The sequence below is a fragment of the Hippichthys cyanospilos genome, chromosome 15, assembly GCF_059441005.1.
Source record: "Hippichthys cyanospilos isolate Australia breed blue-spotted pipefish chromosome 15, RoL_Hcya_1.0, whole genome shotgun sequence".
Classification (NCBI taxonomy): Eukaryota; Metazoa; Chordata; class Actinopteri; order Syngnathiformes; family Syngnathidae; genus Hippichthys; species Hippichthys cyanospilos.
The window spans coordinates 13,333,939-13,352,500 of NC_142383.1; the positions used below are offsets into that span (position 1 = coordinate 13,333,939).

At 44.0% G+C, this 18,562-nt stretch overlaps 1 protein-coding gene across 1 annotated transcript in view; it reads right to left on the reverse strand.

Annotated features, from left to right (window-relative positions):
- Positions 1-605: 605 nt before the first annotated feature.
- The window catches only part of LOC148411760 (transmembrane protein 132C), a 38,496-nt gene continuing 20,539 nt past the window's right edge, over positions 606-18,562 (reverse strand). Inside the window, exons 6-10 of the mRNA XM_088435251.1 lie at positions 11,010-11,218; positions 7,986-8,160; positions 7,410-7,523; positions 7,136-7,327; positions 606-3,230 (exon numbers count right to left, since the gene is read on the reverse strand). Coding sequence (XP_088291377.1) covers positions 1,800-3,230; positions 7,136-7,327; positions 7,410-7,523; positions 7,986-8,160; positions 11,010-11,218 — 2,121 coding nt within the window. The 3' untranslated portion in view covers positions 606-1,799. The remainder of the gene's footprint in view (positions 3,231-7,135; positions 7,328-7,409; positions 7,524-7,985; positions 8,161-11,009; positions 11,219-18,562) is intronic.

An 18,562-nucleotide genomic window follows, 5' to 3' on the forward strand; every position in this document is an offset into this window, starting at 1 on the left:
TCCATAAAATCTGTGATCACTTGGCTAAACCGTTCTGCAAATGATATTTTGAGCCTGTAATATAAATGCTGCAACATTCTTTTCTCTCTTTTGACGAATTGTGTGGCAGTAGTTTGTTCAACCGTGTGATTCACGATGGAGGACCCACCATCTAGACAAGCTCTGAATCACCACTTATCCCCGAGAGATGTTCGAGAGGACAGTTTCATAACTAGCTCTCCGTTTCTGCTGAAGCGCGGCTCAATTTCTCAGGTGCAGCACGTCACTCGATGTGTGTGTATTTTTTTTTTTTTTAAACCAAACGCACCAAATCCGCCGGGGACGTCGTCTGAAAATCGAGCAGCAATGCGTCGCCTCTAATTGCTTCCTCCACTCCTTTGCTATGCAGCAGATTTCATATCGGCAAAATACTCTCCGCTGCCCGATGACGTCATCCTTAAATCCCATTCAACAGTAATTAAATCATCAAATCCCGTTGATTCATCGCAGGGCTTTAGCCTATAATCCGAATCATTCACGACGCGGATTTCATGTGAATGACCCGCCTATTGAAAAGCTTTTACAACAATGGTTAAACTAAACCAAATTTCACTCAAGCAAAATACTGGATGTCTATTTGTCATTTATTGGCAAGATTTCCTCGGAAGCACATTTTCGACGTAAAATAATGGGATGCAACGTATAAAAGGCATGGTGATACATTTATATATAAAATCTATTGAATATGCTGTGGGTTTATTCTAGAGACAGGAGGGACAATAACCATTAGCTACAAAAACATCAGAGCCGCTAGGGAAAAAACGGGAGAAAAAAACAAGTTACCCTCAAATTAATTACAAAACTCCGCAAAGATTATATTTGCATAACATACTTTCATTTCCATAAATATTTCGCTGGATGTTTCTGTGACAGATTGCAAAAATTTACATAACAAATGTTGCATATTCTCTGACCAATTGCACAAAGTCCGCAAGAGTTCTAAAAACAAGGCTTAAAAAAAAAAACAGTAATAAATTACTTAGAAAAAAATAATCTCTTCTATATTGCCTCTGTCCTGACTTATTTACTGTGTCTACAAAAGTATTCCATCATAGGAGAGAGGTTTTGGGCTGTAAATGTAGAAAAAGGTCCCATGTTATTTATTTATTCATGTATTTATTTGGGTGTTTATTTACAGACTATTATTATTATTATTTATTTTACAGACTATTATTGAAGTCATCTTTTATGTAAGGGTTTTGTGTGTTTTATAGACTTTTTAAATATCACAGAGTACCAGTCAAAAGTTTAGAGACACCCTCTAATTGAGTATTTTTATTTGAATTATTTGTATTTTTTTTAAATCACCTGAAAATACATCAATTCTTGTCGTATTATTATACAACAATTATATATATTACACATTAACATCTCAAAACGACACGTATTTACTACCATTGACAACTATAGATGTCAAATAACTGGTTTTCACTGCGCTGGCATTGAAGGAAGTAATATTTTGAGAGCATTTGAAATTTGAAGGTATTTTCCAACTTTTGATTGGTGCTGTTTATTTCTTGGAGCAGAATAGTGACCTATTGGTTAGCGAATCTGCTTCACATTTTAAAAAGATGCATGCTTCACTTACTAAAGCATAAGTTACTAAAGCTACAAGTGTGAATGTGAGTGTTTGTTTATCCGTGGCCTGTAGTTGCCTAGCAACCCGTCCACCTCTCGCCCAAAGTCAACTACTATAAACTCTATAAGCTTCTGAGGATTTGGACGAGCCCCTCACAATTTTTTTTTTTTTTTTTTTTTTTTTACTGGGGCTCTCCAAGGGGTGTGACGACAGGCCAGGGCATGTCAGGTAGTGGCGTTTGCGACTCAGCAGGGGGCGCCTGCTGCTGTAGTTGCTGTTGCTGCTGGTTGGTCCAGTTAAAGTCCACGCCGTTCTTCTTAAGCGCAGCCAAGTGCTTGATGTCCAGTGTAGTGAAGGTAGTGAACTGGACTTGGTTCCTTTTACTGGTAGGCGAGTGGAGCGGCTCGTTACGGTGAGGCCTGGCCAGCAAGGTGGCCGAACGGTTGGCCGTGGGGTCGATAAGTTTTCTCTGCAGCTGCTGCTGGGAGCCGGTTCTACTGCGACCCAAAGTGGCAGTTCTTTCGGGAATAGCAGCGGGGACCATGGCGGGCAGGGTGACCTCCGAGTTGCGGTGGCCCTTGGCGTCGGCAGAGCGGCGGGTCAGCGTTGACACTTTCGCGGGTGCGCCCGAGGGCGCGGGTTGCGGATTGTTGCTACCGAGCCACACCCAGTCATGCTTATGATCTTTTGGATCCGCGCCGGGTGTCGGTCCTGCTTGTATGGGGGTCTTGTGATTCCGGAAGCAAAGTCTGTATGAAGCGCAGTTCAGCAAAAACCCTAAAATAGCGATACACAGCACCCCCACTAAGGAGTAAATACCGATTTCCAAATCGGACATGGAGCGGAATGTACGTATCAGGTCGCTCTCGATGAGTTTCGGGGATTTGGTTTTTGGGGGCTCCTTCTTTGGTGCAACATCTACTTTAGCGATGCCTTTGTTTGACGGTGAATTGGGATTATCCAGCATGTTCCCAAAGCTTCTTTTCTGTTCTTGGTCAAAAACGCTAGCCGTAGTATCAACGTTTTTGGCAGTGCTTGGTGAGCGCGCTAAACTAGCGGTTAAGGTAGAAGTAATCATAAATTGAGGACTTTGTGGAGCTGTGCTACTCGCTGCAGTCCAAGCAGCAGGAGACTCCCCAGTCCTGTTGGACGATGTGGTCATGGTGCTAGTTTCCGGTACTGTCCTGAAGAGCGATTTCTCCGCGTCTGTGACCAAGATCTGCGACGTCACGGTTGTTTTTAGCTCTCCTGCCATTTCTGAAGCACCCCCAATAAAATTTCTATTTTTTTCCCGACCAAGCTCGTCCTTTCCACCAAAAGCTCGGCCACCCCCCTGGAAGTTCATTCGTAGGAGCCCCGTGCCGACCGCCAGCTTGCTCTTCCTCTTGGATTTTTGGCATTCCTCGCAGATCCTCAGCTCAACTCTGACCAGCGCCCCCTGGCCTTGGCCTTCGCTTTGTGCCACTACAAACGTGGACTGCGGTGTGCGGCGAACAGTAGCCACAGCCTCATCTGGAGTAGAGACTGTCAAGGAGTAGATACTACGGTCGAAGATCGCCAGGGGGACGATGGCGCCGTCGCTGAATTGGATCCAGCAATTGACGCCGGCTTCCTGGGAATAAGAAAGTATGGGGTCAGAACATTCAGTAAAGACATCTAGTTTTGTCCCCAGGTCTTGACACAAGGACTTTGAGCAGGGGTGTCCAAGTCCCGTCTTAAAAAGCCCCTAAATAGACGGATTTTGATCTAACACACCTTTTTCAAATGATATCGTCATCAAGCTTCGCATAAGCTTGATAATGATCCTGATCATTTGTGTGATCTGTATTGGAGGAAGGTTACATCCAAAACGAGCTGAATAGAGGGTGTCAAACTCTAGTCCTCGAGGGCCGGTATCCCGCAGGTTTTCCCATTTTCTCTCCCTAACACACCTGATTAAAATGATTAGCCTATTAGCGAGCTCTGCAGGAGTTTGAAAATGCTTCTGATCATTTGAATCAGGTGTGTTGGAGAGAGAAGTTTCAAAAACATGCAGGGTAGCGGCCCTCGAGGACTGGAGATTGACACCTGTGGTTCAGGACCGGACTTAGAAGTTTCCGTGTCTTTTTTTCTGAATGTGAAAGGAAACTGTATTAACTGCAGATAAAAAAAAAAAAAAGTAAAGGTCTGTTTCTGATCAGAAAATGTTCTCTTTTACATCTGCTTCTCTTTAAGTTAACTTCTCTTTCTGATGTCATCTTCTCTCTCGTTTTCATCTGTTTGACTGCTTCGGTATATAAAATGATCTGTGTGAAAGTTATTTTCCAGATCTTGACTTGCTCATTACATCTCCATACAGTTGGCGACCCCGACGTGATCTCGTTTTCGCAGTATTCCGAAGCTATCTCATTGGACGCTTTCCTAGAACCTGATTGGCTAGCGAGTCGGCTAGCCAATAAAATACCAATCTTGCGGGGAGAATCCTATTGCACCTCCGATATGAGGCGTTTTGAGCGACATACGAAGTAGAAAAAGCTCCACAAAAATTTGCTTACTTTACCATTATGGTAAAATTGGACTTTTCATCTTTTTCAGCATCGAATAGTGATTGTGGATTTGGGATACGAGTCCCGACTCTGCTCCCAAGACATTGCCCCAGTATATGTACTAAATAGTTATTTTACAGGAGATACATCTCCTTACAGTTGGCGACCCCGACTTGATCTCGTTTTCGCAGTATTCCGAAGCGATCTCATTGGACGTTTTCGTGGAACCTGATTGGCTAGCGTGTCGGCTAGCCAATAGAATACCAATCGTGCGGGGAGAATCCTATTGCACCTCCGATATGAGGCGTTTTGAGCGACATACAAAGTAGAAAAAGCTCCACAAAAATGTGCTTACTTTACCATTATGGTCAAATTGGACTTTTCATTTTTTTTCAGCACAAAATAGTGATTGTGGATTTGGGATACGAGTCCCAACTCTACTCCCAAGTCATTGCCCCAGTACACGTACTAAATACCCTAGCTTAATGTCTTCACCCTGACGCTCCAGGGAGTGCTAAAGCCCCATAAAAATCCATAATTGTACCCGAGCGAATACGCCGGCTCCACAAAATCTACAGTAACAAGAGTAGAATCAGTCACTCTGATCACATCAACACACAATGGCCTATTTCCTGTAGCTAATACGAGCCACCGGGGAGCCATAGGGATAACCTATATTTTGGATTTGAATACATTATGAATCGCCCTGAGCGGATCGTTAAGAGCGCTCCATCATAGACGCAAGCCGGCTGGTCAGAAGAGTTTATCATGGACACGGGCGGAGAGGCGAGGTGGGATCGGACCAGCCGCAGCGAGTGGGAGTCAAGTGAGCCGTCGCTCCCGCGGCTATAGACTGCCTAATTGCTTCCCCGCACCCGCATCATGAGCCCGTTTGAAAACGGGCACGCGGCCACGGCTCGATGTACGAGCGAGCGGGCTTTTAACCCGATTAGCTACACGCGCCGTTGTCGACCGACGTCCTGCTCGGCACGCCGGCCGGGGATGGTTGTCGTGAGGGGAAATGTCACGTGTTCGCAGAGAGGTAAAGGGAAACCGTAAGTGCTTTGACATCCCCAAAGGACATCGTCACAACAGGCGGTAGCGGTGTTTTACGTTCAATTCTTGATTTTAGAGGATCTTAATAACAATGTTGGAAAATGTGAATAATACATGCCAGGTTTAAAATAAAAGTGTTTGGAATGGTAGGGTCATCATTCTTCCGCCGTCTGTGCTGGAAATCTGACTTAAATGATTATGGCTATTACTGAAAATAGGGTCATTTCTTTTCATTTTTGCATTTGACTTATGGACCTTGAAATGTTGGCGAAAGCTTTGCTTCGACCTTCAGAGACCATAAAACTGCAGTGCCTTGGTCCAAAAACTTCTGGTCTCAATGTGACTCCGGAAATTGATTGGTCCCATGCTGTCATTAGCTCGCACTTTTTTTTTTTAAAAGTAACACATTGTGGCAGAGGATTATCATCTGGACTAGATTTGCGATGCTGCTTGTCCTCATTAGCGGTGCCGTTGAGTTGGAGTCGATCCTGATGACTTTGGGCAAGATACTGGGTATCATTTTTCACCGCCGTTATCCGTGTATTGAATTTTTAGCAGTGTTTTGAGGAGACATTTTTGGGTTTAATTGTATTTGCTGCATTTTTGGGTGGACCCGATCCCTCATGAATTGTGGTGGTCAACTGTATAGTAAATGAACAAGTTGTTTACATATGTGAGTTGGGTTAGTTCATTTTCTGATTGAATTTGGGATTGGTTATTGATTTTACTTTTTAACTGTGATTGATTCCCATTTATATATATATATATATATATATATATATATATATATATATATATATATATATATATATATATATACCGTATTTTCCGCACTATAAGGCACACCTAAAAGCCTTATTTTTTTTAAAAAGATAGAGCGCCTTATAATCAGGTGCGCCTTATATATGGATCAATATTGAGATTGGGATTCGTAGACAGGGAATAAACTGATAAAGTAAGCTTGACCTGTTTCTTTTGTGTGTTTACAGTTGAACAAGGTTGGTCATATTGACATTGAGTTATTGTGCTATTGAGTGTTTAGAGGTATTATTTGAGTTATTATTTTTCTTACTTTGAGTATTGCTATATTGTGATTGAAAAAGTTTTAACGTATGTCATTAATTGAGGGTGCACCTTATAATCCGGTAGGCCTTATAGTGCGGAAAATACGGTGTGTGTGTGTGTGTGTGTATGTAATATATATATATATATATATATATATATATATATATATATATATATATATATATATATATATATATATATATATATATATATATATGTGTATGTGTATATATATATATATGTATATGTGTATATATATATATGTATATATATATATATATATATATATATATATATGTATATATATATATATATGTGTATATATATGTGTATATATATATATATGTATATATATATATATGTGTATATATATATATATGTATATATATATATATATATATATATATGTGTATATATATATATGTATATATATATGTATATATATATATATATTTTTTTTTTTTCACTTCTTTCCACTATTTTGTCCGTTTAACATATGATACGTCATTGGAAAAAACAAAAGTCCACCACATCGGACACAATCGGCCAGGTCACCAAAGAATGAACAGAATTTGATTGATTGATTGACTCGAATTGAAATCCATCCCTCCATCAACTTTCTCTAGTCTTCTTCAGGGTCACAAGGAAGATGGATGCACCCAAGATTATTTATCTGTCAATCATAAGACGGATACATCGAAACCTGGCACTTATGAGCGAGTACATGTTTTTGGACTTCGGGTCAGCGTCCCCACTGACAGCCCACCCATGCACACATAGAACATGCAAACTCCACATTGAAAGGTGCAAACTGGGATTCAAACTGAGATCAATTTTATGCTTCAAGTATCAGAATTTTCCAGTTCCTTGCCTGTTTGAGCTGCGTGATGGTCTCCCGAGTTGTTGCCATGGCAACAATGGCGCCGTTGCTCCCCCGGCTGGGCTGCAGGGATAGCGAGAGTCCAGACACCAACTGTACTCCCAACTCCATCACGCTCACTTTATCGTCCACCACTGTGACGGCCTTCTCGCCGAGGACTGATGATGTGAGCGGGGAGAGCACCTGCAGAAGGCGGCATCTCATTAAAATTGTCTATAAACATGGCCGAAATTTGCTATTTTGGACATCGTTACATATATCTCACTTGGACACTTGTGGTGCCCACAGCTCGCCCTTGTAGCACCTCTCCATCTTGAACCCTGGCCACATCTGGGTCTGCCACTTTGAGGGAATAGCGCACTAGATTGGTCACGTCCACCTTTGAGCAAACCAGCATTGCATGACTTTTATATTACTCGCACCACCATAACTGGAAATATGAATTTGCCATCTAATGTCGCTCTTTACGCTCATAACACATCCAGTGAAATGTTGGCTTAATCCTAAAACCAGTACAAATCATCTCTTCTGTATTGTATTATAAACCTGCGTTTCACAATTTCAATGTTAATGTTCAAATTCAAATTCAGTCGGCAAGGTCGGGAGGGAACTACATTTGCAGTAGTATCTCTATTTTTTTCAGCAACTCCAGAAAATAGAGTTTTTACTATCATCTGTTTTATTTCTGAGCCGACAAATTCTGAATTAATAACAACGCTCATCTGTTCCAATTCATTTTCTCTTAATTTGAAAAATTCTTGTCACAGCTTTAAAAAGCATCGAATTCGATTTTCTGATACCCGCAGAAACCCTGTTAAAAAAAAAAAAAACTTTTTTTTACCTGCCAATCAGGTCCCAGGAAATAATCAACAGGCTTCTCCCCGTTTAGCAAGTCTGTCAGCGGATCCGAGTCGGCCTCGAAGGGCGTAAGCACCCTGAGTGTGGTGTGCTGATACTGGAGCATGCAACCCCTGCCCTTGCGCATTTCCTCGTCCTCTTCACTATTCCAGGTGGGTCTGAAAAACAGAAACAGTTGCACACTATCCTAAGAATGTTGATAGAAATGATTCTAAGCCTGAGCCAAGATTTATATTCCCATGTAGTAGTGCTTATATCTCACCTTTACACTTCCCCTTGAACACAACATTCACCTACTATCAAAGGAGATTCAATACGAGATTCAAACTTGATTGTGTGCTTTTGTATTTTTTACATTCAGCATATCAGCACTTTTTTTACATACATATTCCAAACATGGCCCTTAAATGCACCAAACGGAGTTTGAAGTGGAAAAAAAGAAACTTGAACTTGCTCGACACTGTTATATTTGTAGAGTACATCTTCCTCAAAAAAGATTATGCCTCATGTGGTCATCACATTTTAAACAAGAGTAAAATTTAAAAATAAAGTTTACCAGTGGAAGAGAAAATATCCAGAGTTAAACGAAGACCAAATCTTTGACACCAAATCTCTTTGGAGTACAGTATTCCTTGGTTTGATCATGAGGTTTATGGTCCCATAAATGTTTGGAGTAACAGAAATCCACAAAGTAGTAGTTGAACTTTGACTTCTTTCTTTTGTTCCCTTTTTTAAAGTTTGTTTCTTTAAAAAATAAAATAAAAAGCAAATCAACATTTGGTCTGGTCCAACTAAGGTGGATGAAAAATATCAGGAAAACTAAAGAGACACACGTGCAACAGATATGGTCATAAACGAGTTTTTTAAATAAATAAAATTTCTATTTTTTTGACTGGCCTGACTTCCAATGAAAGAAAATTGCACGAAAAAGTAGCAACATAAACCTGCAATATGAACTGTTTTGGTCATAAATGAAAACCCCCCGACATTGAAATTAAATTAGACATATGTATAGACGTATCATCTTTCTGCGTAACTATCTGATGCTTATAGTCCAGTGCAGCTTATTCAACTTTTTTTTTCGATCAAATTTTGCTGCTGCAGCTTATATATCTGTCTGAAAAATACAGTGTCACACTTCTGCTGACATGCAGAAATTGGCCCAAAACAGATTTGGACCACTTTTTCATTGTCACCCAACCATAGAATTTGTTCAATTTATGACCTCGTTGTTTCTGCTACAAAGAATTGAGCGGATCCGGAAGTAAAATGCAACCAAAATGTTCAATTGCTTACACTGTAGAACGCAAAGGGGTCATCAGACAGACACCATCCTCATCCGTATTGAGTGAAAAGTAATGACTATACTGTACGGCATTGAAAAAAATCCACTAACCTTTATCTCCAGGGCATATGCACTTCCTCCGCCATCCTACATCCTGGCCACTAATGCACCACATGTACATTTTAATGACTAACTAGTGCATGTAGACAGTCGATAAAACCACAGTATTATTAACTAAATGAAACAAAAACAATTTGACACATAGCTGGTTTAGGTAGGTAGGTAGGTAGGTAGGTAGATTGGTAAGTAGATACAGTAGGTAGGTAATTAGGTAGGTACCATAGGTAGGTAGATGGATAGATAGATAAAGAATGAGAGAGGGGGATAGATAGGTAGGTAGGTACCATAGGAAGGTATGTAGGTAGGTAGATAGGTAAGTAGATACAGTAGGTAGGTAATTAGGTAGGTACCATAGGTAGGTAGATGGATAGATAGATAAAGAATGAGAGAGGGGGTTAGATAGGTAGGTAGGTACCGTAGGTAGGTAGATAGGTAAGTAGATACAGTAGGTAGGTAATTAGGTAGGTACCATAGGTAGGTAGATGGATAGATAGATAAAGAATGAGAGAGGGGGATAGATAGGTAGGTAGGTACCGTAGGTAGGTAGGTAGGTAGATAGGTAAGTAGATACAGTAGGTAGGTAATTAGGTAGGTAGATGGATAGATAGATAAAGAATGAGAGAGGGGGATAGATAGGTAGGTTGGTACCATAGGAAGGTATGTAGGTAGGTAGATAGGTAAGTAGATACAGTAGGTAGGTAATTAGGTAGGTACCATAGGTAGATAGATGGATAGATAGATAAAGAATGAGAGAGGGGGATAGATAGGTAGGTAAGTACCATAGGAAGGTATGTAGGTAGGTAGATAGGTAAGTAGATACAGTAGGTAGGTAGATAGGTAAGTAGATACAGTAGGTAGGTAATTAGGTAGGTACCATAGGTAGGTAGATGGATAGATAGATAAAGAATGAGAGAGGGGGATAGATAGGTAGGTAGGTACCGTAGGTAGTTATGTAGGGAGGTATGTAGGTAGGTAGATAGGTAAGTAGATACAGTAGGTAGGTAATTAGGTAGGTACCATAGGTAGGTAGATGGATAGATAGATAAAGAATGAGAGAGGGGGATAGATAGGTAGGTAGGTAGCGTAGGTAGTTATGTAGGTAGGTAGATAGGTAAGTAGATACAGTAGGTAGGTAATTAGGTAGGTGCCGTAGGTAGGTAGAAGGATAGATAGAAGTGGAAAGATAGATAGATAGATAGATAGATAGATAGATAGATAATTAGGTAGGTACCATAGATGGATAGATAGATAGGTAGATATGTAAGTAGAAAGATTCTATCTATCTATCTATCTATCTATCTATCTATCTATCTATCTATCTATCTATCTATCTATCTATCTATCTATCTATCTATCTATCTATCTATCTATCTGTCTATCTGTCTATCTATCTATCTATCTATCTATCTATTTTTCTTTAGGATTAGGAGTTACCGTGGTGGGGGTTATTCAGGGACAGTAGAGCAGGGGTTAAGCACAGTATCAGAAGTGTTCAAGTAGGTACAGTGTTTGATGTGTATGACTTTCCCTGACCATGAAAATGAAGTGAATTTTGATGAGTTGGAAATGGATGAAATTCCCAATACACGGAAATGACCTTACTTTCGGTTGCTGGTGGTAATGGGGACTCTCCAGCCCTTGATTTGGTTGAGCTCAGGGTCAGCCACGTCGATGCGCAGCGGCAGGCGGGGCATCCACACGCTCATTTCTAGTTGCGCGCTGAGGAAACCGTAAGTGAAGTTGATCATCACTCGGCTTTTTCCTCTTGACTCTTTGCCGCTGACAAACACAAAGTCGCAGCGTTCCGACACCTAAGTAAAAACAGACAAAAGGAGGCTTAATTTATCTTTTGAAAACAATATATTCAGGAGCCAAAACCCTTCAGTAATTTGTAGACCAGTAGCAGAATTTTGAAATCTATTTTACTGCTGATTGGGAGTCAGTGTAAAACCTTTGCGATCTCCAGCAATTCATCTTGCACAGCCATGCTAGCTTGATTCATCTGGTTCAGCAAGGAAGTAGTGCTCAAACTAATTAATGCTATAAATCATTATTTCAAGTAGGACTCCTGGTATTATTGTTAAAAGCATCTTTTTCTTGTTGTAGGCTCTTCTCTGGACATTTTCCCCCTCCCAAAGAAATTTTCCAAAGACGTCTGTTTCTTACTCATTTTGCTACTCTGTGGTTGAATTTTAAACTCTTAAGTGACTGAAAGAAATCAAAGAGAATCCGATATGGCTTTCAAAATCACAGGTTTTTCAAACTAATATATCTTTGAGACTCAAATAATTCATAAAACGGAAATAATTAATTATTTAGTGTGCGTCTGATGTGACCCTGTACCTTCTGTTACGGGGACAATGGTTGCAAAACAGATTGAAATAATCTGAAATAAATCTGTTTTAGTGAATAAATATGATTGCTCAAAGTCAGGTCGGAGTTTATTAGCGTCCCAAGTTTTTGGACTTGTAATTTATTACTTTCAAAAAAGACTTTGTGACCAAAAAAAAAAAAACTTCCTCAGTTTAGTTTAGATGGAAGTTTTGCTGACTGTTTTGATGATACTGAACAAAAGGGGTTCAAAGATTGACCCTTGAGGGACTCCACTCGACGTCATGTCCATTTGATTGATCTAAAACAGAACTTCCAGTAGTCACAAGCCATGAAAATTCGAAGCTCTTTGCCTTCTTACAGCCAAGGGAGGATATCCTGAATCTGCTACAAACGCAGTGAAAATTCCACTTCATTTCTTACATCATATCTTTGTGACAGTTACGGCAATGAAACACGACATCAGAGTTGGCTGGATCTGGATTCCAGAGAGACTCCACTTTACCCCTGTATGGTCCAATGTTCCAAGCTCCAACTGATTCTACATTATGGTGAGCTGTTAAACAATAATTGAAAGTGCCAAAAAGAATTGTTATTGGAACCCTCAATTCACACAACGGATGGCTCAGAGGTTGTTCCCACTGTTTGGATCAACTCCAAATGTTCTCCCATTTTCACTTTCTGTTTATGTAATAGCCAGGTGTCCCAAAAGGCGGTAAAATCCAAATGTCAGTGGCAGCGGTTTTCGATGTTTTTTTTCAATAATTTACCCCCTGTGAAATATTTTTTCAACCAAGCAACCGCCAACCAATGCAAAGCAAGTTTGAATCAAAAAAACCTACCTGGTCTGCGAGATTAGGCCTCTTTGGCACATATGAATGAGCCAGGCCGTCGTGTCGTGACCTTTCCATGCTCTCTATCTTTCCATCTATCTGCCCCCTGGCACACATATTCTAGTTGGAACCAGTTAAGACCCAAAGGTCACACAGTCAAATGGGTTAGGGAGAATAGCCCTCACTGTGGATAGGCAGCAAAGGTAGAGTGAGTGTGTTGTGATATTTTATTTATTTATTCATATATTTATATGTTTTGTCTACATATAATTGTATATTTATTTTTAGAGAGATCAGACCTTCTTCCACATCAAGCGGAATAAGGCTCCAGAGCAGGTGTTCTCAATCTTCTTGGTATATAGTAAAGTTAATTGAGAATATATAGTGTTCTGGTTTTTGCATTAGCATAGATAGCATTAAAGATAAAAAAAATAAATAAAAATTAGCCAAGCCATTTTGAGAAATATTGCATGTGCCTCCGGAGGGGTGCCACCCCCCCATGTACTGTCATTTAATGATAATTAGATCTACGATTATATTTCAAACATACTGTTGTGTCACGGGGGTGCACGGCGGGTGTGAACGCCGGCGTGGTTGCGGAGGACCCAAAAGCAGGGGAGCGTCGGGACAGGGGGTTGATGAAATCCATGTTTATTAATACAACGAACGGGAACAAAAAGCGGGAAAAACAGGACGGCAAAAACTAAGGGCGCAGGCAAGCTGGAAAAACGGAAAACAAACACTACGGGCAGGCTGGCAGGAATACACGAAACTGATGGGCGAGACGAGACGGGACTACAAGACGACAATGACCTGACACGACAGAGACAATGATCCGACACGGGCTGTAACAGACACTAGGCTTAAATACATTCACAAACTAATCAAACTAACACATGGCAGCTGGGCAGGGACAACAGGCAAAGGGAGCAGATTGGAGGACACGAGGCGCAGGTAACAGACAGGTGGACTAAATCAAAACTAACGCAGGCAGACGCGACAGGGGCAGAAACCGGAACTATAAACGTAAACAGAAACAGAACCCCTCAAAATAAACCCACAACCCAACAAACCATGACAGAACCCCCCTCTCAAGGGACGGATCCCAGACGTCCCAAAACAAACCGACAAGCAAACAAAACCGAGGCAGGGTGGGCGGAAGGGGGACCGGAGGAGGGCACAGGAGAAAAACAAAAACAGTCCAAAGGCACCCCTGGTGCCAAACGGGATGCACCCGAGGGGGAAAGTCCAGAGGACGACCCGGTCGCCAGAGCGAGTCAGGCGGGCGACCCGGTCGCCAGACGAAAGGTGCCCTGCGGGGCGAGTCAGGTGGGCGGCCCGGACGCCAGACAAGAGACGCCCGGCGAGGCGAATCAGGCGGGCGGCCAGGACGCCAGAGCAGATGTGCCCGGCGGGCCGAGTCAGGTGGGCGGCCCGGACGCCAGACAAGAGGCGCCCGGCGAGGCGAATCAGGCGGGCGGCCAGGACGCCAGAGCAGATGTGCCCGGCGGGCCGAGTCAGGCGGGCGACCTGGGCGCCCGATGGCGAACAGCAAGCCACCCCAGGTAGGCTTGTATCCCGGTTGCCCCTGAAGATCGGCAGGCGGGGCGTCAGGCGAGAGCGGAGACGTCAGCAGGGCGGCGTCAGGCGAGAGCGGAGACGTCGGCTGGACGCCGTCAGGCGAGAGCGGAGGCGTCGGCTGGACGCAGTCAGGCCAGAGCGGAGGCGTCGGCTGGACGCAGTCAGGCCAGAGCGGAGGCGTCGGCTGGACGCCGTCAGGCCGGTGCGGAGGCGTCGGCTGGACGCCGTCAGGCCGGTGCGGAGGCGTCGGCTGGACGCCGTCAGGCCGGTGCGGAGGCGTCGGCTGGACGCCGTCAGGCAGGTGCGGAGGCGTCGGCTGGACGCCGTCAGGCAGGTGCGGAGGCGTCGGCTGGACGCCGTCAGGCAGGTGCGGAGGCGTCGTCGGGGTGCCATCAGGGAACAGCCACTGGGTGCAGACCACAGACACGAGTGAGAGCACAAGACTGACCTGGGACAGGGGCGACCACAGGGAACCGTCTGGCATCTCTGTCGTCTGCGGCAATGGTGGCATGGCTGACAGCTCAGGCGACTGCGGCTGCCGCGCCGAGGCTGGCGGCTCAGGAGGCTGTGGCAGCGGCGCAGAGGCTGGCGGCTCAGGAGGCTGAGGCGCCGTGGCTGGTGGCTCAACAGGCTGAGGCTGCGGCGCCGTGGCTGGTGGCTCAGGAGGCTGAGGCAGCGGCGCAGAGGCTGGCGGCTCAGGAGGCTGAGGCGCCGTGGCTGGTGGCTCAACAGGCTGAGGCTGCGGCACCGTGGCTGGCAGCACTGGGAACGGCAGGCTGGACAGAGACAGCCACTGGGGGCCAATCAGAAACGGCGGGGATGCCAGGAGACTGACTTGGGATGACTGAGGCAGACGGGCGACTGGCTTTGGAGTCAGACGGGCGACTGGCTTTGGAGTCAGACGGGCGACTGGCTTGGGAGTCAGACGGGCGACTGGCTTGGGAGGCAGACGGGCGACTGGCTTGGGAGGCAGACGGGCGACTGGCTTGGGAGGCAGACGGGCGACTGGCTTGGGAGGCAGACGGGCGACTGGCTTGGGAGGCAGACGGGCAGGGTTCACAGAGCCTGGGGTCCGGCTCGCAGGGTGCACAGAGGCCGGGGTCCGGCTCGCAGGGTGCACAGAGGCCGGGCGCCGGCTCGCAGGGGTCACAGAGGCCGGGGTCCGGCTCGCAGGGGTCACAGAGGCCGGGGTCCGGCTCGCCGGGTTCACAGAGACCGGGGACCGGCTCGCAGGGTTCGCAGAGGCCGGGCGCCGGCTCGCTGGGACAGGGGCGGTCTGCCGCCTTGGCGCTGGGACAGGGGCGGTCTGCCGCCTTGGCGCTGGGACAGGGGCGGTCTGCCGCCTTGGCGCAGGGCGCGGCAAGAGGGGGACACAGAGACAGGAGGGAACGGATCGGAAGGCTGAACAGATGGGTTCTGGTGGTCACTGGGGCGGTGGCCTTTTCGCGGGCCCCTCCACCGGCGGCCACGAAATGCCAACCGGGAGCCCACGAAAAGGTCACGGTCAAATAGGGGCTCTGAATCGGAGTCTTCGGACGAACTGTAAAAGGACTGGCCGGACTGATAGTCAAAATCTGAATCAAAATCATAATCAGAGGTGCACGGGCTCGAATACGGAATATGATAAAAAGTGTTGACGGAAGAGGGACGCGGGTAAACAAAATCAGGACCGGTACTGGAACGAAACGTGATGAAGGGAGGGCAATCCTCGATGTCGGAAAAATTAGACTCTAACGTGTAGTGAGGAGCGCGAGCAGGAGAGGAAGAGTGATCAGGTGGACGGACGGAAGGTGAACTACGCAAATCAGCGAAATCGGAACTACAAAAAACGTGCGGGGACAGAACCGGAGGAGGGCACAGGAGGTTGATGAAATCCATGTTTATTAATACAACGAACGGGAACAAAAAGCGGGAAAAACAGGACGGCAAAAACTAAGGGCGCAGGCAAGCTGGAAAAACGGAAAACAAACACTACGGGCAGGCTGGCAGGAATACACGAAACTGATGGGCGAGACGAGACGGGACTACAAGACGACAATGACCTGACACGACAGAGACAATGATCCGACACGGGCTGTAACAGACACTAGGCTTAAATACATTCACAAACTAATCAAACTAACACATGGCAGCTGGGCAGGGACAACAGGCAAAGGGAGCAGATTGGAGGACACGAGGCGCAGGTAACAGACAGGTGGACTAAATCAAAACTAACGCAGGCAGACGCGACAGGGGCAGAAACCGGAACTATAAACGTAAACAGAAACAGAACCCCTCAAAATAAACCCACAACCCAACAAACCATGACACTGTTGGTCGTTACGAACACATTTATTTGCAAGTTTATGAAATTTATAATCATTTTATTTATTCCTTTTTAATGAAAAACGGTCTAAATTTTACACATTGTCCCTTTAACCCATCCAGAACTAACAACAGCTATAGATGTCAACCATCCATTTTTTTTGTACCAGGCTAGTAGTGAGTAAGTTAGAACTCATTCACTACCGTTGATGGCAATAGACATCAATTGTTCATGTTTTACTTGGCAGGCATGTGTTTGAGAGCATTTAAATTCAAAACAGTTTGAAAACTTTTGACCGGTACTGTATTTGTATGTAAGGGGGGGACTTGCAGAGGGAGGCTCGTTAAATCCTACAATACTGTACTCAGTATACCTTGCAGTAATACATAATGTAACAGGCAGAAATCAAGCCACAAGAGCGGAAAATCGTTGCGGTGGTGTCACAATGAAAATTCCACGTGATGTTTTACTTTCTTTACTTCCCACCAAGGGGCACATGAGGCTGATGTAAGGTGGAAAGAGAATATTCAGGGAAGAATTTGCAAGGTACCGGCAGGCAATCGCTCGAAGGTAAATCGCGCGAGGCTGCAGAACGCGTCGCCGCTCTCCTACTGCGGACGTCACGTGTTATATTTCCTCTCGGAGAAGCCAATAAATTGGAAATCAGAAAATACCAAAGAGCACCAGAGGTTTTCCGCTGGAAGTAATTTGACATGTTTGGTAGGGGGGGGAAAAGGCTTCACGGGCAACCTTGCACCGCATTTCCGTCGGGATTCAAGTTGACTTAGCTGGAAAGTCATTCCTCCCTTTGCTGTTTCCTCACATTTTGATTCCACCTGCCTCTTTTATCTTCACTCTCTTCTGGCGCTACACCCTATTCTCCAGTCTAGTGCTCTCCCAATTACCTCTGTGGAGCCACTGGTTTGTTAAGATAAGTGAGGCGGCGGCCGAGATAGGCCTCCAATCTTAAATAAAACACACCAACTGCTGTGTCTCACCTCATTGCGCTTAATGGCTGCCACGGCGATGCTCACACCTAGGGTACGCCACTAAAGGTGCGCTCGTAAGGCGGGCCTGATTTACATTCCGTCACAGTTTAATCAAGACTCCGCCGTGATTTTTTTTCGTTTTATAGAGCGACATGGAGATGGATAGTGTACGCTTGGGTCTTTGGTTCCAACTGGTATACTGTGGTCTGGATCGGTGGTTCTCGAATGGGGGTGCTTGAAGGAGATTCGGGGGGTACTCACAAACAGGCATGCAAAAATAATTATTGAGTGTTGATGTTTCAGAAAAGTATAAGTGTATTAATCGAATTGTATTTAATTTAATTGTTGTAAAAAGCCAGAGTCTCCCCCGCACCAGAATGGTTCGACCCAACTTGTCACGTGCCTCCTCTCGTTACCTGTCAAGTTAATGATTTGTTCCTGTGAACACATCTCTGGTATGATCCCAAAAGTTGAATATTTTTCTGCGGCCAATTATGTATTTTTGAGAACAGGTCTGACTCTTTATGTTGGTTATCTTTTGAGGGGGACAAATATTTATTCATAATTGAGATAATGATTTATTTTTATGGAGAGATCTCTACTGTAAACCCAAAACAGGATGCTTTATGTTGAATATTTTTCAGTGGACAAATATTTATTTATAGTTATTTCTTTTTGAGAACAGGTCTGACACTTTATGTTGAATATTGTTTTTGGACAAATATTTATTCATAATTAAGTTAATGATTTATTTTGTGAACAGATCTCTAATATAACCCCAAAACAGGATGCTTAAATTTAATATTTTTCTGCGGAGAAATATTTATTTAGAATTATGTTAGGGGGCGGGAACAGGTTTGACACTTTATATTGATTATTTTTTGTGGACACATTTTTATTAATAATTAAGTTAATGATTTATTTTTGTGAACAGATCTCTACTATAACCCCAAAACAGGATGCTTAAATTTTTATTTTCCTGCGGATAAATATTTATTCAGAATTAATTTTTGGGGCGGGAACAGGTATGACACTCTATATGGATTATTTATTTGTGGACAATTTTTTATTAATAAATAAGTTAATGATTAATTTCTATGAACACATCTCTACTAT